The 24898-nt window shown below is 45.1% G+C and overlaps 1 protein-coding gene across 4 annotated transcripts in view; it reads left to right on the top strand.

Annotated features, from left to right (window-relative positions):
- The window catches only part of SMOC2 (SPARC related modular calcium binding 2), a 1475178-nt gene that overhangs the window by 467756 nt on the left and 982524 nt on the right, over positions 1-24898 (top strand). For all 4 annotated transcript variants that reach the window (XM_085612111.1, XM_085612114.1, XM_085612113.1 and 1 more), the window contains exon 2: positions 17263-17434. In XM_085612111.1, the coding sequence (XP_085468237.1) occupies positions 17263-17434 (172 nt within the window). The remainder of the gene's footprint in view (positions 1-17262; positions 17435-24898) is intronic.

The following is a 24898-nucleotide window of genomic DNA, read 5'->3' as shown; positions in this document are numbered from 1 at the left end:
AAGGGTACGAGGCAGCGAAAAAATGTAACCAGCTCCCCTGTGGGAGGAACGCGTGGGCATGTGGGAATAACAAGCCATGAAGAGAATGGAGAATCTGCCACCAGAGTAGCCTATTTTCATTTTACTTTAGCCGAAACAGATCGGGCACTAAAACAAATGAAAAAAGAAAAGGCACCTGGAATGGATGGCATACCAGGCGATCTCTTCTTATCTCAATTGGACATTAGGGCCTCGTATATGAATGCAGTATGTAATAGCATTCTAAAAGGCAACTCAATTCCCCCCACATGGCACAGAGCCATTATTATACCAATACACAAAAAGGGAGATAGAAATAATCCCTCTAAATATAAACCTATAAGTTTGCTGGACAAAACACAAACGATTTTTTGAATTAGGTGCTGTTCAGGCTCAATGATTGGATAGAACAGAATAACATTGTAAAAGATGCGCAAGCAGGGATTAGAACAAAGATTAGTACCTTGGACCAGGTCCTCCGCTTCAAGGTGATAATTTGGAAATATGTCACCTTGAGGTGAGACCACCTATATGTCGCTTTCATTGATTGACCTGAGAGCAGCATTCAACCTGGTACTAAGGGAAACTCTATGGGAAGTCCTGGAAGGGTTTACAATTCCCATAGACCTATTAAGAATATTGAACGCCCTTTATGCAAATACTTATGCAAAGGTGAGATGAAATAGCGCAGGGGACCTGACGGACAGGATTGCTATCAAGCATGGGGTGAGACAAGAGTGTTTTCTTGCCTCCACACTTTTTTAGCTTATACGTCAACGGAGAAGGGAGAAAGTTAGCCGTTTGTAAACATGATGCCCCTAAAATAGTAAGAGTGTCTACCCCGATCCTGATGTTCGCGGATGACACCTTACTAATCTTGATAACACCAATGGTGCTCTAATCCAAAGTGAACGCCTTTGTTACTTTTTGTGAGGAAAGGGGCTTAGAACTGAACCCAACGAAATCTTAATTCATGACCATAAATCCCCATAGAACATACAGAGCGAATGTGACAATAAGGGGGGCCACCCTTAAAAAGGTCTCACACTTTGATTGCTCGGTGTCAGACTAACAGATAACCAAACATGGGGAGCCCAGTTAGAAAAAAGCAAAGCCACCCTACATCTGAAAGCCTCCCCAATAGGGAAGAAATATAGGGCAGCCTCAGGGGATGCAATGTCTCATGTCATCACTGTATATAAAGCCTTAGCGGTAACAACAGCGATCTACAGAGCAGAAATATGGGGTTACGTCAAAACAGAGGCCTTGACCAAAATTGAGAACAAGTTTACTAGGGCTCTTTTTAAATTCCCCACAGGCTCACCTACCACACTATTGAAATTAGACCTAGCCTTTAATCCAATACATTCAATCACTCTAATCAAACCCTTGCTGCACTGGATCAGACTCTGGTCTACTCAAGAACTAGCAATATACAGGGATTCTGTAAAGGATCTGCTGGCTCTTGACAAACACCTGAGTACTCCCTGGCTGAAGGTAGTAAAAGAAACAGCATATAAAATAGGAATGGGTGAATTATTGACGTCACCAGAGTTGATCACAAATGGAGATGCACAGAAAGTAAAGCATTTATATTGTGAGGATACCTTGAAGTAAATATGGAGAGACCACCAGGAGAGTAGTATAACTGGCCAGTTTTTGAACCATAAGTGTGTACCAAGCTTGGATCCCTTATGAATAGAACGTACTCCTTTCAGTCTAAATGCTTATATGTACACAGGGCTGGCTTTAGCACTGGTGGCGCCCTGTGCAACAATGTTTGTTGGCGCCCCCCCCGCCCAATGACTACCTCCGCCACAGATTCACACACTTCCACCATTTGACAGTGCTCCTCAAGTCTCAATAACAACTATCTCTTAGATTCAGTTAGTTTTATAGCGCGACTCATACCAGTTTAAGGTGTCAGAACACTTTACATCACACACACACACTGCACAATCATACATGTGTAAATGAGTGTATAGGAAATGTTACGTAAGGCAAGGGCCTACTAGGTGTAGGAGCAAAATGTCATCCATTCTGGTAGGCAGTATAGTTTAAGAGTCCTTGGTCTGGAAAAACACAAATTCAGAATTTAAAATGTCACACCAATGTTAGGGGTTTTCTTTAATAATAAGAATTGATTTCTTCATAAATGGACCCTTTTTGCAATATTAGGATAACAAAAGACTGGCAAAAAAAACACACATAACTCTAACAAATACCTTGCAGTTTGCATGCAGCTCTTTGATGACCGTTAATATATTAGGATTTTAACTTATACAAGTAACAATAGGATCACTCTGACAAAAACGGTAACTCATTGACCAATTTATATTTTATGCATTTTGTGATATGAATGGGATACGTTATTTGCAGCAGACATATTAACCCTCTGCACTATGAGTCAACATTTCTTAGACAAAGCTCCGGTCTCTCTCCAGGAACAACATTAATCAGATGAGTTATCTTGACATTTTTATTGCTGGAACTAGGAACCCGGCACCAGCTGCTTCTTAAACAATAAACATGACACCCCACCCCAAGTCAGCGCCCGGTGCGATGGCACCGATCGCACCGCCTTAGAGCCCGCCCTGTACGTACAATTTAGATGTGGTCTACTTCTTTTGAGAGCTCACACTTTGAAATCGTCCAGTACACCTCCCAACTCTAAATTCTGTCCAAGCTGTCCACAAACTGTCAAATCGAAAGAGCACTTCTTGTTTTTCTGTCCCCTATTTAAAATTGCATGTAAGAAATGGTTGATAGCGGTATGCAAACTCATGGGAGTGAGACAGTATTGGGAAGCTCCAAGGGTGCCCTAAGAGAATAAATAGCTTTCACGGTATCTCGTTATCTATATTGTGCTTGGAAACAAAGGAAGAAGGCCCTAGATAATTGCAAATTTTGATCACTGAACATTTAGAAAAAAATTAGTAGGATCATCCAGTTGCTCTTAACTTGTAAAGGGTCTTTTTAACGTTTTAATGTCTGAATCAATTTATTATGAAATATTTTTAAACGTTTGATGTTTTTATAGATTTTTATTTGCACCTGGAACAAGGAGGTTTCAGTACTGCAGCCCTGGTTAAACCTGACTGAGGTTTGTTTAAAACATTTGTCTCAGGGTTGAGATGTGTAAGCTGTATTCCAACACAAAAATGAAGGTCCTTCTACAAGGGCAGACAGAAACAGACAAAAATTGTTGAGATCCTCTTCATCCACAGAAGTTGTTTTTAGTATCTGATTGGCATGGTCGGGTTGTAGACCATTAGGCAACACTTTGTAAAAGGGTGAAAGATGATAGGTCACGTGTTTTTCAATATTTTTCAAAACTAGGTCCTGAAATGGCATGAAGGCTCACCTTAGTAGTTGTTAAAGGATCACTTTCCGAGAGAGAGTTTTTAATTTAGGCCGTTTCAACTTGGCTTCACATGTGAGGTTTTAGTCCTTCGTTGAATATGGGAGGTGTGGTAGCGGTTCTGACATCAGCTTTTGAAATCTAAAGTAAGGAGAAGGATTGTTTAATGCCTAAACTATATTGAAATGCCGTTTTGGGTGATTCTTAGCTGTACTGGTAAAAAATGTGATCAAAATATTTCCCTTGTTGAGCATTCAAGAGCCATGGGTGTTCTTATAAAGGTCGGTTTGAATTGTAAGCCGCAATAAAGGGTTTGATGTTGTATTCCAATGTGTTTTTTGTGTTTGTATAAAGCAATAGCTCATTAAAACAGCTTAAAAAAAGATTTCCCTTGTAGTATCATTTAGTCGTTCCTACTAGATTTCATGATTGGATGCGGAGGCAAAGTGTTTCTACTTGCTTTCCAGTGTTTTAAGGAATTTCTTTCTTCAAGGAGACCTTTGGCGATCCATGGAGTAAATGGACCCAGAGCATTAGAAAACTCAAGCGTACAATAATTAAAATTGGAAGTAAGGGCATTAGCACCCTCAATTAGAATGAGACTTCGGGGTATATTCACAAGAACGAGTGCTAAACATCACCAAAAAATGTCAACGCAACTTTACACATCGCAGCATATCGCAGGAAAATAACCCTGTGTCAACGTGGAATTCACAACAAGGCAGCCCCATGCAATAGTTTGCCGAAGTCGCGGCCAATGCCCGCGATACAACCACCTCGACGGAGATAAAAACACAAACCCCAACGCCAAAAAACCTGCGATGGACCAAAGCTCGATGAGGAAACAGCAATAAGCAGCGCCAGGCCTGCAACACACATCTGGCAGGCGGGAAAAATCACAATAAAAGTAGAAAAAACACCCATATACAAACTGACCAACACCCAAGCACCATGGAGGATGAGCGCAACCCCACAAGCACCTCGGATGACCAGGTCGGGACCTCGGGGACAGGGAAGGGCAAGGACAAGAAGAAGAGGAAGACGGAGTTCAGTTCGCAGGCGAACAGGATCATAGTCACGGAGGTGATGGAACATCATAAACAACTGTTTGTCACCTCCAACGTGTCATTGGGCACCAAAACTGGAATATGGCGGGACATCGTGGACAAGGTGAATGCCATCGGAGAGCACAAGAGAACAATGGACAAGGTCAAGAGGCTATGGAATGACATCAAGCGAAAGACCAAGGAGAAACTCGCAGCCAACCAGAAGGCAGCAATGCAGACTGGAGGTGGGGGCCCAGCGCCACAGCTCGTGCTGGATGACATGGAGGAGCTGGTGTCGACAGTCATCAGTGTGGATACTGTCGCCGGAGTCGGGGGACCGGACGCTGCTCGACAGGACACAACACAACCTCAACAGGGTGAGTGACCACCAGGTACTGGGGGGATGGGTGGAGATGGCCATGATGGCACACATGCCCAATCAAGCAGAGGACAGTGGACCCCCTCAATGACTCTGGGTCATCGCCCAGATCTATAGAGTGTCACAATAAACAATGCCATGCTATCTGAATGTCAACATGTACCATGCGGCTACATACATGTGTACACATAGCAATACACCATCTCCCCTTCACATTGCAGGGCCACCATCAACACCCCCTGCAGAGCAGTCCCAGCCACTCTTCACTGATGACGAGGAGGACAACCCCAGCATTGACGCACAAGCCCTCCTAGACATCATTGACATCATCTGCGACTCACCTCCAGGATCAGGGCTGCCCAGTTGCATCAAGGAGACCCCACCCACCACCCAAACCACCCAGCAGGAGGAACCCATGGCCCCGTTAGTCTCCCAAGACCCCCAGGAACAACACACGGCCTTCCAACGCCGTGTGCTGGAGGGCAAGAGGGTGACAGCTTAGCAGATGCGGGTGGGGTTCGACCTCATGGCTACCAAACTGGACGCCATCCATGGGTGTCTAGGCCTGCTCCATGGCCTCCAATGAGCCCTGACTGACATCACTGGAGTCATAACGCAGAGAGAAGAACACCTGTCCGTTCAGAGGGGCTCCAGCTATACCAGCCGTGAGCTGGCACACATGCAGAGGCTCATGGAGGACATGGTGCGGATTGAGGCGGAAAGGATGGCAGCCACCGCTCCACACCAGCGAAATGTAGCTGGGATCTACCATGCCCTGCAGATCCTCATCATGGCATTGCTGCCACAAGGCGTGGCGATGATGAATGCTGCTTGCCCCACACCATCCACATCTCCGTCCCCTGGTGTGCCATTGCCTCACAGTGCTGCAGACGTATCCACTCCGGCTCCTGATGTATCCGTGTACACAGTGCCTCAGCTGGTACTGCAACACCCACAGGTGGGGCAGAGCGCACATCCAGGGACGAGGACGTGGATGGGTTTGTGATCAGGAGGCACTAGCATTCATTTCCGCCACCTGGCCTGTTTCTGCTTGGTGCCGCACATGGCCCTATGACCTTCCACTGACCCCCGATACACTCCGATGCACTCACCTTGGACAGCGACATGGACTGCCATATCCTGTTTGATGACCAATGACACTGCGACCAGATTGTGGATTGTAACCTTCCTCTTCCGCAGTGCTTGTCATCCCCGGATGGACTCTGGCTGGCCCTCCACGGGCCCATATTGTGTAGTGTGCTCGGCATTGCCCTGTACCGCTCCAGCTGCAGAACTGCACTGGATGTGCAATAAACATCCAGTGACGCACTGCTGTGTTATGTCTTTCACCATTCATGTATGAATGTGTGGATAAATATAGGAACAGTGATTTCCCTTGTGTCAAGGATGCTCATCCTGTGGGATGCCAGTCAGAGGGTGCTACATTGCATATTGTGTACCGGGTGCCATGGACACTACAACAGGGACACACGCATCAGTCACTTCCATGTCCGGACATGGACTGAACCACGCCCAGAGCCCACGAGTCATTGTTGCAAGCCCTGCACTGGTCCGGCGTACGGCTGCCAGACCACTCTGCTTACGCTCCGAGGGGGGGCCCTCATTGCTACCCGTCGCAGGCGTACTTGCTGGTGGTGTGCAGGTCACTGGTCTAGTTGTCAGCATGTCACAGCCACTCCCTGAGGGCAGGTTTGCATGCACACCACACTCATCAGACACAGGCGTCACAGGCCATGTGACTCTGCCAACATAAGGGGCCGCGACGTCACATTCCCCTCTGCCGGTGTTGACTGGATGACGGACGCTCCGCGGTTCTCAATCATAAAGGGCCCATGAGTTGTTGCGCACAGGGTTAGTGGCATCCGAGCCCTTGCGGCCCTCACGGGCCTACCACCACGTGGCGCTGACTGGGGTTGCACAGGGTTAGTGGCACCCGTAGCATTGCGGCCGGCACAGGCTCCCCGCCACGGGACGGTGACTTTGGGTGCACAGCGGTAGAGGCACCTTAAGCTGCTGAGCGGGTGTGCAGCCTGCGATGATGCCCCGTCCCGGCAGTCCAGACAGCTCAGGTTTTGTGTGCCCTGCTGGACCGCAGTGTAGGCCAGAGCCAGCAGGCAGCGCGGGCCTACCGCCATGTGGCGTTGATCCCAGAGTTAGTGGCACCTATTGGGCTGAGCAAGTGTGCAGCCTGCGATGAAGCCGGGTGCACTGGTATGTCCTCTGCCATGGAGTTATCAAGACTGAGCACCAAACGTGAGACCTGGTGGCCTGCGAAGCGGAGCTGCATGATGTGGAGGGTGCCATGTCCGCGGGCCCTGGGCTTGTGGCTTGCAGCGGCACGTGGTGGGAACTCCTGTCTGCACGCCGGTGGCGGAAGGTGAGCAGTGAGGCCTGGGTGTGCATGGGCGGGCATGCTCCGATGGGCAGCGGGAGGGATGGGGTGCCTCTGTCTGGGGATGCATGGGCGGGCAGGCGATGTTGTCTTGTGCAATTGTGTGTACTGTCCCAATCATGTATCTGGACTCTGTTTCAGATGACGGATCTGTCTCAGATGTGTGACCTGGTGAACTGCTATACATACCGGCAAGTAGTTGGGGACACACCGGTGGCAGCAGGTGAGCAGTGTGGCCTGGGTGTGGCGGCACTCTCTTTTTCTCTCCCCCTCTCTTCTTCTCTCTCTCTCCCCCTCTCTTCTTCTCTGTCTCTCCACCTCTCTTCGCCTCTCTTCTTCTCTCTCCCCCTCTCTCCCCCTCTCTTCTTATCTCTCACTCTCCCTCTCTTCCTCTCGCTCTCCTTTGCTCTCTCTCTGTCCTTTGATGTGCGCAGGACACATCTTCTCATCATGATTTTTGTCTTGCAGGCTGTGACCTACGGATTGCCCAGAGGGGAGCCGCCATGTGTCTTCATTTCATTTCAGTGTTCATTTTAATAAAGTTTCATTTGTTGCTTCGAAAGTGAATGTGTGATGCTCATTCTTGTGGCGACACATGCATGTCACCAGTTGTGATTGTGCAACATCATGCAGATTATTTTGTACATGTTTAGGTGTAGTGAACGTTGTGGAGTGGTGTTGTCGCGGCTTTTGGCACAGGAACGCCTACTCTGCATCTCATTAGCGATAGTTGCGGGGGTCATCTGTGGCGATGTTTTTTGCTGCTGCTATCGCGGGTAAACTGGTGCTGTGGGATGTTAACACCAGCTTGTGATTTGGGCGATAAGTTTATCGCAACTTTGGCTGCGAAAAAGTGCCGTTAACTCGGATATAATATAATTGCGAAAATCCCCCATAGTTTTAAAAAGCTGTGAGCATAATGGTCATTCTCATTATATTTCAATGTTTTAAATAACACACTAAGCACCTAATGTGTATGCATATTGACTATCATCGCATTAAAAATCTTGAGCAGTACCTAATGCATTGTTTATAATACATTTGCCTTTGCTTATTGGCCTCTTCACTAATTGATTCCCTTTCTTTCGATCTAACCCTTATGTTGATCCCATTTTCAGCTAGGAGAGAGCAAAACACCTGTGTTATTTTCCTTAGAATGGAGCCTGTGTGAACTTTGAAAATGGCATTTGTTTTCGTGTCCTTGCTGGTACTATCTGAGAGGCACTGCACTAAAGTGCTGATCAGTATCTAACCACATCTATAAGAACCAGTTACTGATACATGTTTTAACATTGATCTTTGGTGTTGTTTTCAATGATCAAGTACATCTTTGTAGTCTCCAAATTATAACCTGGAGTCCAGAGTATATGTACACTTAGTGGAGATGTGTCTGTTGCAGGTTGTATTATGTAATACACATATGATTGTGTGGTTACGCAAATCAATGGATCTATTTGTTTCTTAAATTGGAGACTGCATCTTTTTTTCAACGATACTTTGCATGCTCAGTGGCCATCTTTACGACGATAAATAATTATGACTGCTGATCGATTTCTGATGCTGAGTGTTCTTTTAATTAAGTTGGAGGATGCAAGATAACAGGAAAGTTTCTTCCAGCGATGGTCTTTTCGTAGTGAGAAAAGGCCATGTACATGCTAGGGATGATGACGGAGTGTGGGTGTAATGGTTCATCACAAATGCAGTCAATATATATTGGTTGGAATGTCAGACTCACCACATAACGTTGATCGGTCACCGGTACATTTCTTTTCGAAAATCTTCGTATCTCAGTAACAGACACTGCCAGTGACCAGAATTACTGACTAGCATAGGCAAAGTTTGTAGGCCTTGCCTTGAAAGGACGCCGGTAAACCTTTGATTATACTAATGCTCTCTGCCAATGCTGAACGACATCGGCAAAAATAAATAAAACAGGACTGCTGGCATGTGAACATTACTGGAAAAGCATGACAGACACTGGTAAGGCCAGTAAGTCTCGCATTGGCTGCCAGCCTTTGAGATTTGTCAATGCCTTTTTTGATTTGTCATGGTTTTTGGAAAACGTTATTGTTGGGGAAGTTACAAAACTCTCATCACTTCCTGTGTATGGGTGTGCTCCTTGTGAAAAGGCAGAATGCCATTACTCATAAATAAACTAGTCAGTTGCTGAAGTGGGATCACCCATTGCCCCCATGGTGCATGCTGCAGTAGGTGGAAGAAAAAAGGTGATTGACACAATAACAGACCAATGGATAAAGGGGGCTGGCTGAAAGCTCCTTTCAGTGAATACGTTTAGAAAAGTCACAAGTTTTTGGCTCGCGCTAGGACTAAGAAGAGGCCAAATGGTCAGCCTCAGCTTGATGATGCATACATGCACATGCTTTACCCTGCATCATTTAAAATGTATTTTCAAAATACCATTCCAGGCTGGCACACACAGTTTGGAGTTCTAAATAAACAAATATAAAAAGTGCATGAAAGAACATTTTAAAGAAAGGAGCATTGAGGTCCATTCGAAAAGGAATAAAAAATCATAACAAAACCTACAGGCAGGGCCACAGGAGCAAATTAGTGGTGGGGGGCAACTTCATGCTGGTGAACAGTGGGAAGCTGAGGTGAGCAGGGAGCAATGTCTTTGCTCCCTCCGCAGCGGAGGTCAAAGGTAAGCATTGATGGAGTTGGGAGGATAGGGAAAAAAGCAGAGCAGGGCAAGGATTGGTTGAGGTAGTAATGGATGAGGAAATCAATATAGGGGAAGAAGGGGTGGGAATTGGAGTGGGAGGCAGAGAGCAAGAAACAAAGTAATCCCTTGATTTCAATCGTGAAAGGATAGAAGTCATCTGGTGAAAGAATGATAAAGGTGCTATGCTCCAAGGGAAGAGACAAATACAAGAAGAGGAAGGAACGATATAAAATGAAAAACAAGCAGGCGGGCTACATACGGAGCAGAAGTCTGAGGCTGTGCCAATGTGTCTTTGTTTACCCAAACCGAAAATAAATGTATTAGGACCCTGTTTAGCCTGCCCCCAAGTACTCCTTTAAACCCCTACGTGCTGATCTAGCATTAAACAGGACAGACCATGTGGGCTTATACAATTCCTGATATACTGGATGTGCCTTTGTACAACACCGGAATAGTTTTTTTTACAAAGGTGCTTTAGTGGAACTAATCAACATTGATTAAAGTATATGCACCCCTTGGCTTAAGGAGATAAAACATTAGTGTGAAGTTACCAAAATGGAGGAAGTATGGTACATCTCAACTGGAATGAAAAAATGCATAATCACCAAATTGAAGCAAGCTTTTTGGAAATTGTATTTATTTATTTATTTGTTTATTTATTTATGAGTTTTATATAGCGCTAGCCAGGCCCGAAGGTATCAGAGCGCTTTACAACATATATCGTGATGCAATCAGTTATACAGTATTTCAATAAACAGCATTGACTTGTGTCGAAACTTTTTCAGGTGGTCTTGGGAGCGAGTCAAAAAGCAGGTGATGTAAAGTCTTCTTATTGCAGTGTCTATGTTTTGCGCTGTGCAAGATTTCTTTGGTGGTGTAGCTTTGACACATTGTGAGGCATCTCTCCATTCAGAAGAGGACGGTTGAGGAGAAGGTCTTTGAGCTGGCTTTTGAAGTTTACCAAGGAGGGATTAGTCCTGATGTGGACTGGTATGGAGTTTCACATTTTGGGCGCATTTCCCGAGAAGGAGCGCGACTGGATTTTTTGTTTGCGAGTTTTCGGTGGAATGAGAAGAGTGTTTGTGCTCCTGAGGTTCCTTAATTTTCCAGCCTTTTGAGTTTGGAAACCAGGTAGGCTGGTTAATCAGTGTGAAGAGCTTTATGTGTGAGACAAGCAGTTCTGAAGTTGGCACACAATTCGACTGGAAGACATTTTAGCTCTCTTAGAGAGGGAGAAATGTGGTTGTATTTCTTTACTCCAGTGATCATCCTGGCAGCTGCATTTAGAGTTGTTCGGTGGGGAGCTAAGTGAGATTTCACCGTACCCGTGAGTGTTCCCGTAGTCCAATCTGGACAGAACCAAGGATTGTGTGGCCAATTTAAGGTCATTGGGGGGGATGAAGGGTTTTATTTTGTTGAGTAATTGTAGGTTCAAAATGCGCTCTTTGCTGAGTTCTTGATGTGTTTGTCCATGTTTAGGCTTGGATCAAGTGTGATTCCCTGGGATTTTACAGAGTGTGCCAGGGTAAGATTGCAATTAAGAGTGTCAATGGGTTTTAGCCATTCCGTGATTAGAGGGGTCTGCTCCTTGTTGGATATGAAGAGGATTTCTGTTTTGTCTTGGTGAGCTTTAGGTGGTTGTGGGATAGCCAGTGTTGGACTTCTTGCAGAGTGTTATTTAGTTTCTGAATGTCTTCAATTGAGGAAGTTTCTAGGTAGATCTGAGCATCGTTTGCTTAGAGATGGAAGGGGATGTTGGCTTTTTTGAGTATGGAGGTGAGGGGCTCCATGTAGATGTTAAACAGTGAGGAGGAGAGAACTGATCCTTGTGGCACTCCCCTGGTTATAGAGGGTAGATCAGACGTGAGGTTGTTAATTTTTATTCTTTGTGAGCGGTTCTGAAGGAAGGAGGTCATCCATTGTAAGACCACCTCATCTGCACCAATTCTCTCTCAGAGTGCATTTATGAGCAGATTGTGATCAACTGTATCAAAGGCTGCCGATAGGTCAAGGAGTATGAGTAGGCAGCCACGTTCTGAATCGAGTAATTTGTAGACATCAACTATGACGTTCAGGATCGCTGTCTCTGTGCTGCAACCTTTTCTGAAGCCTGATTGGTGAGTATCTAGAAAGTTGTTGCTGTCAATGTGTTGGTTGAGTTGGAGGAGAACACATCTTTCAAGGATTTTCGATGGGAGATGGAGATTAGAGACCGGTCTGAAGTTGTTGGGGTTGTTTGGGTCCGCACCTGTCTTTTTTTAATAATGGCGTGACTTGTCCGTTTTTTAGACAATCTGGCATGATTCCAGTACTTGGCCCAAAGGGGGGGCTAGGGTGAGGTTGAGCTTTTTAGCCAGTTGGGCAGGAATAGAGTCAGCTATGTGGGAAGAAGGTTTGGACCTGATAATCATCTCCGTGATGCCTGCTTCGGAGATGGGGTTGAAGGACTTCCAGCTGCACTGAGGGTGCCGAGGGGGGGTTGTTTCCCTCGTTGCTAGGAGGCAGGTTATCGTTGGATGACAAGAGGTGGTCATCGAGGGAGCGTTCAATCTTAGTGATTTTGTTGTTTAAGAACTTGGTAAAGGTGTCACATAGTTCTTTTGAAGCTTGCATGGTTGATGCGGGAGGTTTAGTTTGTTGTTTGATGATGTTAAAGAGTTCCTTGGGACAATTTTTGGCATTGTCTAGAGCACTATGGGAGAAGGTAGACTTTTTGTTCTTGATATGCATTTTATATTTCCCGCGTTCTGATTTGAGTTGGTCAAGGTGGGTTGAGGACAGGTTGTTCCGCCAGAGTCTTTCTGCAGCTCTGAGATGTCTTCTTTCAGAGTTTAGGTCTGTATTGAACATGGCTCTTGATGGGTTGTTCCTGACTCTTTTTTTGCTTCAGGGGGTCTACTTGGTCTAGTATGGTTGTCGTTGTTGTATTGTAGTGTGTAGTGAGCTAAGTTGTAGATAGGTCAATCGTGTTGAGTGGAAGTAGTGTTCTTACCCTTTCTTCCAGGTCATCAAGGGGAATCTGTTTTAGATTTATCACCCAGTGAAGGGCATCCTGTGGACAGGGAAGGCAGTGAGACAGATGGTTGATGTGAAATAGGATGGTGTGGTGGTCTGACCGGTCAACAGGAAGGATGTGGTCGATAGTGACTGTATCTTCCTGAGCTATAATGGCATCTAGGATTCAGCCTCTATTATGCGTTTGTTCTGTGCAGTGTTGGATAAGGTTATTGTTGAGAAGAAGTTCGTTTAGGGATTGGATCAGGGTGTTATTTTCATCATTCCAATGTAGGTTGAGATCCCCTAGTATTATGTTGTTGGAGTCTAAGAGTGAGCAGTGTGTTATCAGGTTGCAAAGGTGTTCGCTGAAAGAGGGAGTGTTGCATGGTGCATGGCAGAGGAGATGGCAGATTATCATTTTGTTGTCCTTCGTCCTAATGGTGGAGAAAGATATTCAAATATATTGTAGGAGAAGGAGTCTATTTTGGTAATGGAGATGTTGCTCTTGTGGATGATCGCAATACCCCCGCCACAATGGTTCTTTTTGTCTTTGTTTATGATTGAGAACCCGGGGGGCACAAGCATGTCAAAGATTGGTAAGGAGGATTCGTTTAGGCAAGTTTCTGTGATGAACGCGATATTGATGTCGTGAGTTAAGATGGTTTCCGCCAGTTCTGTTGTGTGTTTGGTCGCAGATTTGCAGTTTATAAGCATGCAGTGGGTCGTTGTCTTGCTGTCAGGTTTCTATAGGTGAGGGACCATGGGTATGTTTGTGAGGAGGGGTGGTGGTCTCTTCGTTCTTGGTGTGATGTGGTCTCCCCCAAATCCCGTGATTACCTGGATCTTGGCGCTGGGGATGCTGGTTGTAGAGGAGTCGTAAGAGTTGGCAAGATTGGTCGCTTCTTTCATGGACATTGCGGCGCTTGTTCCTTTGGGTCTCTGAGGCTGGTTATTGAGGGGGGTTGAATTCCATTTGTGTGGCTGTGGGTTGTGAGGGCTTGGGTGTTGTTTGTTGGAGTCAGAAGGAGGGGAGTGTAAGCGTTGGATAGGCTCCACCTGTGTGGTGATGTTCGATAATATTTTGCTTAGGCCCTGTATTATAATCACTAGTTGACTTTCTACCAGAGTGTCTTTGAGACATATTCAGTGAGGAGGGGGTAGGAGAGTTTATGTTTAAGATGTCTTGTGCGGGAAAGTCTAGTGAGGGAGAGATTCTGTCAGTGAGAGTGTGGGTTATGGTGTCATTAGTACCCATATTTCTCCTGTGGGTGGCCGAGGACATATGGTGGGAGTACTCTTGTTGTGTTTTAGGCAATGGTTTGTTGAGTACTGTGGGGTGTTGAGAGTTAGGATACTTTGGTTGTGTGTTGGCTCCCCTGGTTGTCTGTGTGGACGAATTGCTAGGCAAGGGAAGGGAGGGGCAGGGGTTGGAGGGAGGATGGGGAGTATTTGCAGAGACATATCTCAGAGACTCTCTGGATGATAAATTTTTTTTTGTGTGATTGGGAAGTTGTGTAAGAGGAAGAGAGGATGGGGTCGGAAGGGGTGAGTTTAACCTTGGTGGGGTGACTCTGGTGATAGTTATGTGTCTTCTTGTGAGTCTGGAGAGTGTTATGTGAATTCGTGTGAGGGGATGGCAGGTTAAAGGGAAAGGTGGCTAGGGGATAAGGGGCTACGTGATTGTTTAAAATGTAAGTGAGGGATGGCATTCCGTAGTGTGTGGAATAGTGAGTCAAATGAGTCTAGGTTGGTGTTACTGGCTTGAATCAGGACTATACCATTGCTGTAGATGGTAGCAGAGGTGTTGCCGCTGCGCGAAGGGTGATTCACATTAGAGATCGTCAGTTTGCAGCTGAGAGGGGTGGTAGTTGTTTTGTGTATGTGGAAGTGGGATCTGAGTATGGTGTTCCATTTCGCGGGACGTTGGGTGTGAAAGATGAGATACATTTTCTGTTGGCCTTTGGAGGAGCGGTGGTATATATCGGCGATGAGTAAATTTGTTGTGACTTGATTGCTGCCTCTCCTTTCTCTTGTGCACTTCTTACCTACTGCTCAGCCAGGATGAGTGTTGGAATGCCTGGTGATGTCATGGGATGCCGTGGTGCCTGGTGATGTGCTGCGTTGGTGTATGCAGGCTGAGCAGCAGGGAGGCTGCTCCTGGTGGGGTTACCTTACATCTTATTTACCATCTTATCTACCAACTTCATCTTCTGTAACTGGAACAATAAACTACCTTGTGGATATTTACCTCTTGGCTACATTTGAACTTCTTTTACCTACAACAGAAATTCATATTGCTGCAAACATGGAAACATCAAAAAGGGGGGAGTATCACTGAAAAATTCCTCCAACACAAATATATCTCAAGTTTTGAGCCATACTTAGACAGGAGCAGGCCCTCAAAAGCTAAAAGCCGGTTTGCAAAGTTTAAAGTGGCAGCATACCGTTAAGTTCTTTTACATGCAAATGGAACAAAAGTAAATCTTCACCTTCCCCTTGCTCCTTAGGCCTGCTGCTCCAAGAGATAGAGGAACGTTTATTTTTCTTCTGTCCAGTTTATGCTCTGCCTCAAAAAAAGGTGGATCACAGTTTGGGTGGTGCAGTTTGTAAATTTATGAACATAGTACATTACTGGGACAGCTTATAGTCTTCTCAGATGTGAAACGAAGGAGAACATTTTGTCTGCCGTCTCTAGGTGTCTCCTTTGGGCATGGAGAATTAGATCGAGCAAAGCTGCCATTGAGGCCTAATGGCTCAGACTGGGGTTAGTTATTTTGAGTTTTTGGTTTAAAGCCATGTGATGCATCTGCATGTTTAGAGATTCTGCTGTTACTTTAAAATATGTATATTTAATCTGCTTAATGAATGTTTTCTAGTACTGTGAATTGTTTTGCACAATAAAATGTTTCACTTTATTTGAGCATATACTTCTTTTATCGTTTTTCATAAGCCGAAATAAAGTAATATCAATTGATTGAGAAGCAAGCAAATAAGATTAACAAGGAAGCCAAGCAATGATAAGCAAAGTACTGACCCAAAGACTACTCTGACTATTGGCATTATCAATCAATCCATCATAGCATTTATAAAGCGCACTACATACCCGTGAGGGTCTCAAGGCGCTAGGGGAGGGGGGGGGGGGACGCTGCTACTGTTCAAAGAGCCAGGTCTTGAGGAGTCTCCTGAAGGCATATTGGGGCCTATGCATCAACAATGCCATTTGCGATTCCTTATTAGCGAAAAATAAGGAATCGCTAATAAGGAATAGCAAAAGGCTATGCATGTAGGAATCGCTATTCAAATAGCGATTCCTTAATATTCCTTATTACCGAATCGGTAATACCGAATCGGTAATAAGGAATACCTACCCATTCATTCCTATGGGCTTGGAGGCCCATAGGAATGAATGTAAAGCCAGTCTGTATTAGCGATTCGGTATTACCGAATCGCTAATAGCGGGAGCACTTTCAAGGGTGCCAGGGTGTCAAAAGGACACCCTGTTGCACCCCTGAAAATGATATGTGCACATATGTTGCACACACACATGCTCTAAGGGCATGTGTGTGCCCAACATGAAACTTTGAAAAAAGCACAAAAGTGCATTTTTCAAAGTTTTTGCAAATTACCATGCAGTTCATCTTCATGGTAATTTGCTCCCCCTATTAGCGAAATCGCTAATTTTTTAACTTTGATGCATTGCATTTAAGGAATCTCACTTTGGGATTCCTTAAATGCAATCGCTATTTAAGGAATCGGTATTTAAGGAATCCCTATTTAAAGAATCGCTATTTAAGGATTCCTTAAATAGCGATTTCTGCTTTTGGGTTGATGCATTGGGATTGGGTATTTTTTACTTAATACCGGGAGCTATTACCGAATCGGTATTTTACCGACTGGATTTTGGGTTGATGCATGAGGCTGTCTGTATAGGTCTTTCTGCAACAGACATCTAATGTCTATAAGCGAGACGTTTCTCTGTTCTCATTCTTTTTATCATTGTTATATTTATACTGGTCTGAAAAGAATGATGGAGTTTCTTATTTAAACTTAAATGTACAGGCACAAAATAAGTGTCATAATCATTTACTGTTTTCCGTATATCATTGGCATAATAATGGTCCGATTTGCTCATAATAAAACAACTCTAAAAAGGAAAAGGGCATGTAAATGAGTGTGTAAATGGTGTCTTTCATTACAAACTTTAATTAATAATATGTATCACTGTAAAAGTATGTATGGTTGCAATAGAGGACTCTTCTTATAAATTACTAAAGCTGTTAATTGTCTCACATTTCCAGTGCTGACACATAATGCGTATATTGGGCGAGATTCTCAACTTCTTTCCTGTATTTTTATGTTGCCTAGTTCCTAAGAGTGGACCAAGACAAGGACAGGGAATGCAGTTTGGACTGCGTGGGATCAACTCCCTTGGCAATCTGTGCCTCTGATGGAAGAACATTCCTGTCCAGGTGTGAGTTTCTGCGTGCAAAGTGCAAAGACCCTCAGCTGGAAATTGCATACTGGGACAACTGCAAAGGTAAGTGTTAAGGAAGAAAGATTTTATACATTCAGAATTGTGTGGCCTTTATACATTAGTGATTTCATTAAAAACACATGGTGTGACTATTGTATGTTAGTTATTTGATTATGAAACATACTTTGAATATATATAGGGTGCTGTTTTCATATTTGCCAGATCTTCTGATATTTGTTGAACATTCTTCTTTCATTAGTTCAGATAGGATTTTTACATTTAAACACCTCTACCAGCATAAGTAGATAGAACATTACCATATTTTTGAGAATGTTTAATAATCAGTCTCTTACTACCTAGAGGTAAATCGACAGGTACAAAATTCCATACATATAGGTTAACACCTATGCATGAGCGTAAATGTCTTCCCAAATACAATTCATCGACTCTGGATGGGCATTTACGGCTAGTAGGAGGGGTGCCTCTCCCCAATCATTTACACTAGTAACTTTATGGGTATATTTTAGGCTTGAATCGACCAAATGGACGCCCAGATTAACAAAACAACATGCAAAGCAGTGCACCAAGTAAAGTTGCTGCACTGCATTGCGTGAATGGGTGAGAGACGAACAGTTCTATACCTATAAGATGTGGTGCTGTTCTGTTATTTCCCTGCGTTGGTGCACTTTAAGCTCCCAAGGGCCAATGCAGATACCCTTGCGCCATGATGCAAGGGTGTCTGTATTGTGGTAAGCATAGTTTTGCTCTGGACGGGGGCCCTTTCTTTGCATCCATAAACTATGGTTGATGACATTCCTTTCTTGGTATGTGTGCTGTAGAATGCAGGCTACAAAAAGTGAACAAGCACTTGCAATGCAATAGGTCTCGCATTATTAAAGCTTGAGCTATTGGCATTACTAATAATAATGCAACACCAATAGCTATAATTGAAACCACATGATGGCCGGTGCGCATAATAGACACCAATAGGCCGTGGGCGGAGCAATGCGCCCGCCTTTGGCCTATTGCGTGCTCTCCTTGTAAAAAACACGCACGCAAAGCCCAATAGTGTACCCCAAAAGGAAAAGCACACGCTTGTGTGTGTGCGATTCCTAGACCTGTTTTCAAACTCCCTACAAAATGTCCCGCGCTGCGCGAGCAGTGCTGGGCACTGCAATGCTAGGCGCGAGACCTAAAAACTAGCAGAAATGAAAATATTTCTCCTCATTACGACTGCCTCAATTAGGCATGGCTTTTTGGGCAAATACCTACCAACAATTCTTTGTAGATAGGGATTTGAGTCACAACCCATGGGTGGCTGCGCAGGCCATATGCCACCACCCATGGAATGCCCCCTTAACGCAAAGTAACAAATGGCAGCGTATTGCGCAGCTTTGCATTACTTTTGGTAACATTCCAACACAAATTGCAATTTGGATTCGATTGTAAATACCAAGCAACATTTTGTATCAGTTATGTGTTAAAAGAGTAACGCAAACCCCACCCAAAGTCTTTATATATCTGGGCTGTAGTTCTTCATAGCATAGGTGAAGATTTCCACCTATGGGTTGAATAGGAAAACAGGCATCTATTAATAATTCACACATGGCCAACTTTACTACTAGGAGCACATAAATAGGTCCCCCATGCTCTGCCCCCTTCCATTTCTGATGTAAGACATCGGCTATAGTTGTGTTGTGTGTCATTGTGAGCATATGTGTGTGGGTGTTTGTGCATTTGGAACAATTAATGTATTTTACAATGTGACTGTGAGTGGTCAGAAAAGTCTTACATATCAGATGAGTCACATTTTTTACAATATATTAACAAAGTACATAATTAGAATTTTTCATATATGTACATCTGTTAAATTTTCCATTTTTACGGTGCAATTTTTTATAGGTGTCTGCAATATTTTCAGACATATGATGTATGCAATGTTTATAGTTGTATTGCTTACTATGCTTACTTTATTTAATTTATTACATATTTTAATATGTGTTTACAGTATGATAGTCATAGGTGTACGGAATGTTAAAAGTTGCATGACTATTTAGACTAATCATGTTTTTTTACTGTTTAATATTTTAAAACCATTTTTGTAGTGTGATGCATAACGATGTATGCAATCCCTAAAGCTACAGGACTAATTTTGACTGTCATTTTATTTATTTGTTTTTATATTTTAATATTTTAAAAATAAGTTTGCAACGTGATGCAAATGAATGTATGGATGCATCCAGTTTTCCGTAGACTTGTGATATGGGATCCATGCACAAAAAACACATGTCTGCTATAATATTAAAATGAGGAGCAAATTGTCAAATGCGTACTGTGCCACAGACTTCAGATGCTGCATAGGAGTAGCAATGGCTGAATCTAAATGAAATCCATAAATAGGTTTGACGGCAAGTACAATGTTCCTGGCAATGAGGAAAAGTCGCCATAATCATGAACAACAGTAATAATGCACTCATATGCTTAGACCTGTGCGCAGTAGCAGGTTTACATTTTTTTTGCAATTGTACATTATTATCTTAGGTAGGAGGACTGGACCACTGCACCAAGTGCAGGCTTTCAAATGAATTAATGGGGATGCCATATGACTTGCCCTACAGGGTTCTATTCTCCATATGTAGAACTCTACACTATGTAGGGTTCTGCACACAAGACTCTTGTGGAATTGCACATTTGTTTTCTCTGCAGAAAAAACATTAGTTTGTAGCATATGTAGCTGTGTCCCTGGACCATCAGCCGGCCTCCTGTTCGGCATGCCTCACCTTCAGAAATAAAAAGACCCACCGATACCATCACACTAGACAAATCGCTTTACCCTCAATGGCACAACAGCAGACATACGAGGCTGCTGAGCTTTTTGGAGACCAAGACATCGAGTCAAGCAGCAGCCGGTGACTTAGGAGCAGAGACCCAGGTCTTTACATTAGAAAAGAGCTCTGGCTTCGACACTGAAGCGGATGAGCTGCCGCCTGCACAGAGTCCTGCATCCAAGACTGCAGCAGTAAGTACAGAATTGCCACATCCCACCCCTCAACATCACTAAGAAGCAGAGCATCACCCTCGAGGTGGAGGGGGTCAAGCTTCGACCTCACAGACCCATCATAAGGCCCCCAAATCATCACTGCCTCAAGGCACTGAACTTCAACTTTGGACCCAATGCCCTCCCAGTCTTCAGTGCTGAAGTTGTCCATGAAGTCATGCCCTTCAACCAGTCACAGCTGAATCCTAAAGGTGAAGCCATGTCCTTAAGCTATGGCATTGAAACAACTTGCAAACCAGCTTCATAGTTGTGACATATGGAGCCAAAATTCATCTGATGCCAGCAGGTCAGCGGCCATCTTTGGTGCCAAAACAACCTGCATACAGGAAAGCCTCTTCAACAGCTTCTCAGGAACAAGAGCATCCTATATTCCAGGGCCAACGAGGGAGCTCAACACCAGGCAGCAGCGCATCCACATCCTTCCGGATCCTAGCTCAGCCTCCTCTCAAGATAAAGGACCCTGTTCCTTCCAAGAGGAAATTGTCTTTTGAGAAAGTCCTACATCCACCAGGGCAGGTGCCAAAGAAACCTTAGCGCCATCTCCCTCCATGTCGCTCTCCTCCTCCTCCCATGCCTTCCTCTCCAACTCCTCCTTGCCCCCACCACCACTTTATCAACAAACCCATCACCTGATTCTCCTCGGGGACTGCTCTGATTCTGGTTTTGGGGAGACAGCACTACATCTCCATATTACCCACTGGCATACCTGGGTGCATGCTTCTGGCTTTAAGCCAGAGATGCAACAGCATCTGGTCAACTTACCCTTTGATGGGTAGCATCTCTTAGGCCCAAAAGTTGACCAGATGCTGGCAAAGATGAAACAGGACATGGAGACTGCAAAGGTCTTGGGGATTGTTAGACTTGGCATCTTTTGGCGTGTTTCCCCTGAGATTTTGCTCTCTGGCCTCCCGGTTTTGACTCTGTTTTCGCTGGCGTAGTGTTTGTGCTAACTTTTCTCACTGCTGATCAGTGGTGAAGTGCAAGTGCTCCTGTGGTAAATTGTGTTATGGATTGGTGTTTCCATGATTGGATATTTGATTTACTTGTTAGTCCCTAGAAAAGTGCACTGAGTGTGCCAGGGCCTGTGATTCAAATGCTACTTGTGGGCCTGCAGCACTGATTGTGCCACCCACGTGAGTAGCCCTGAAAAGGTAACTCAGACCGCCATTGTGGAGTCTGCGTGCGGTTTGTAACTGCCATGTCAACTTGGCCAGTGCACACACTTGCCAGTCCCTCACCTTCCCTTTTCTTACATGTCCGCCACCCCTAAGGTAGGCCCAAGGTACCCCTTTGGGCCAGGTGCAGTGTATGTGAAAGGTAGGACATGCCCTGGTGTGTGTGGCATGTCCTGGTAGCGAATTACGGCCAATTTCATTTTTCACTATAGCAAGGCTTTCTGTTCCCAATAGGACGGAATGGGGAGTTTGTTTATAACATCTTAGAAACATAACTGGCCCGGTGAATTAGATAAGAAAATAAAGTTTAGTATGCCTGAACTCAGAATCTAAAGAAGCATCTTTTAGTGAAGGTGATTTTTACATTCTGTGTTTGAAAATACCACTTTTAGAAAGTAGGTATTTTCTTGCTCAGTCATCCCATGTGCCTCTGCTGGAATGTGGATTGCCTGTCTGGGTTTTGGATGACAGAAGTCTGGGGAGCAGGAGTGGCCCCAGATAATCTAGGTGGATCAGGAAAGGGCTGAATAGACCCTGGGCTGCAATTGGGGAAGGGGGAGGAGATTTCCTTGCACCTCAAATGGCCTGGTCTGCCTCTGACCATGCCGTCTCCACCTCCTGCCAGAAAGTCACACCAGAGAAGGCAGAACTGGTTCTGGCTGGGCACAGACACTCTCTTCCTAAGAGATCAAAGGATTTTGGGAAATAAATATTGGGTCCCAGACCCCTGAATTTAAGAACTCTTTTGGACCAAGAAGACTGTCAAGAAGAAGAGCTGGAGAAGCTGTGAGGAGGAACTACCACTTTTCCGTGTGCTTTGCTGTGTTGGCCTGCAGTGGCTGCTTCTGTCTTGGGCAGTGAAAGGACTGGACTGAACTTTCTGCAATCTACTTTGTGAGTTTCTCCAAGGGCTTGAGGTAGAGCTTGCCCCCTGTTCAAGAAGTCTCAGGAACAGCAAAGACTTCAAGCTCTTCTGCCCTCAGCACTGGAGACTGTGTGTTTTGTGCTGCAACAGAAGAAAAGCAACCCGACGACGTCTACGACGCCGCTGCCGACTCCGTGTCCTGAAGGCACTGCAGAGGGCAATGCCGCACCGCAACCCTAGTCTCACTGATGATGCCTGCTGACGCCGCCACCGAGCCGCTGCACGCACCGTGACCTGTGGGCACCTCACTCTGCATCTCCCGACTTAACGACGACGCCTTGGTATCCCCGATGACACTGCTCCATGCCGAAATCTACGCCGCTGCTTGCACCATGGCTCGAGGGCACCACTCGTAAAGTTACATGACGCACCGCCCTCATCCTGCATCACAGCCTTGGCACTTGGCACCGCAGCACCCGACGCCTGCCGACGCCAGCGCTCCTGATTTCAACAGAGAGGAGTTCGATCTGCAACATGTGTGACTTCAAGGGCCCGACGACTCCTGCACCGACCTCTGGAACCGACTCCTGTGGACGCCGTTCTTTCAGAAGCTCAACGAGAGGTTGCCGATGCCCTGCATTCCTAAAAGGTACTGTTTGCGGGTCTTCCCGACACCGTAGCTGGCCCGCAACGCCGCGGTGAGCCAGAACTGTTTGCGTTTGTTTGCTCATGACACCGTGATAGTCCTGGACGGAGCTATCTACATCAAGGAACTGTTTTTCAAGCATATTTTGATAAGCAAAGATTTTTAAGTATTGTATTGTGGATTTTTATCGTTTTTGGTCTTGTTTTAAGTATATAAAAATATTGGATAATTTTCTAAACTGGTGTGGTGTCCTTTTGTAGTGCTTACACTGTATTACCGTTGGTTATGTGCAAATGCTTTACACACTGCCTCTAAGATAAGCCTGACTGCTGGTGCCAAGCTACCAAGGGGGTGAGCAGGGGTTATATTAAGAGTGTATCTCCTTTATCCTGACTGGAGTGGTGGTTTCTGCCTGACTTTGACACATGCTCTAGCCGACCAAAAATCCCATTTCTAACAGGGATGCTAGAGACACCATCCATCCACTGCTCCTTTTGCCTTTCACAGCATCACAGAGGGACTAAAATCACCACCTCTGAGGCATCCACTTCCTTCCCCAGGCAACAAATACATCCTATCAGAACACTTCCATATGGCAACACTCCAGGATGTCATTCCTCTATACATCAAGGCGACTTCATGACCACCCTTGACCCGAAGAACGTCTACTTTAACATTCCCACCAACCCTGCATATTGCCGGTTCCTCCAGTTTGTGGTAAGTGGTCAGCATTATCAATTCAATGTCCTGCCCTTCGTGGTAACAGCTATTACTGTGGTAGTCAGTCACCTCAGAAGGAATGGCGTCTACATCTTAGTTTTCTTAGATGACTGGCTGATTAGGAGCACAACAAATCAGCAATTACTAGCACACACACAATTTACCATACATCCACACTCACACACCACACATCCATGGCTTTACCATCAATACCACAAAATCTCATCACCAGCCCCTTCAGGTTCAACCCTTTCTAGGGGCCATACTCAACTCTGTCACAGGAAAAGCATACCCCAGTCCTCCAAGGATCCAGGCTTTTCAAATGCCACTCCCTCTTTTGAACCAAATCATTAGGTAATGGTTAGAAAGATCATGCACCTCCTCCACATGATGACCTTCTACATTGGTATAGTCCCAAATGCCATGTTACACATGCATCCATTGTAGGAGTGCCAAGCATCACAGTGGTCACAACTGGAGTGTCATTGGTAGGATCCAGTATTGATCTGGGGCCGTACTCAGAGCTCTCTGCAGTGGTGGAATGCTACAATCTGTTGCACGACCGGTCTTTCTAGATTTAGTGCCACAAATGAGCATCACAAAGGTCGCTCCCCCTCCCACATTGGCTGGGGCGCACTTACAGGTACTGACCGTTCAAGGCATGTGGACGCCCCATCACAGGTTCTCCACATCAACCACCTGCAGTTACAAGCTGTCTAGCTAGCCCTCAAGGTGTACCTTCCCCACATGCAACACATGATAGTATTCATGCACACAGACAACACAACTGCCATTTTCTATGTACAAAAACAGGGCACAACTCCACCATAACCCAGAAAATTTGGTGGATGGCAAACCTTCATAGTGTTCATCCACTCTTAGAGTACATACCGGGTGTGGACGTCTATTTTTCAGGCCTCCTCAGCAGGATGCAGCAACAAGTCCATGAAAGGGAGCTTAACCCCCAAGTCCTACTCCTGTACTTTCACCATTGGGGGTTTCACCACCCCTGAAAATGCAAAATGCCCACATTATGCATCCAGGTTCTCACACCAACAGTCCA

The sequence above is a fragment of the Triturus cristatus genome, chromosome 6 (genome assembly GCF_964204655.1).
Source record: "Triturus cristatus chromosome 6, aTriCri1.1, whole genome shotgun sequence".
Classification (NCBI taxonomy): Eukaryota; Metazoa; Chordata; class Amphibia; order Caudata; family Salamandridae; genus Triturus; species Triturus cristatus.
The sequence above is the reverse complement of the archived record's forward strand: the minus strand, read 5'-3'. Positions and strand labels throughout refer to the sequence as shown.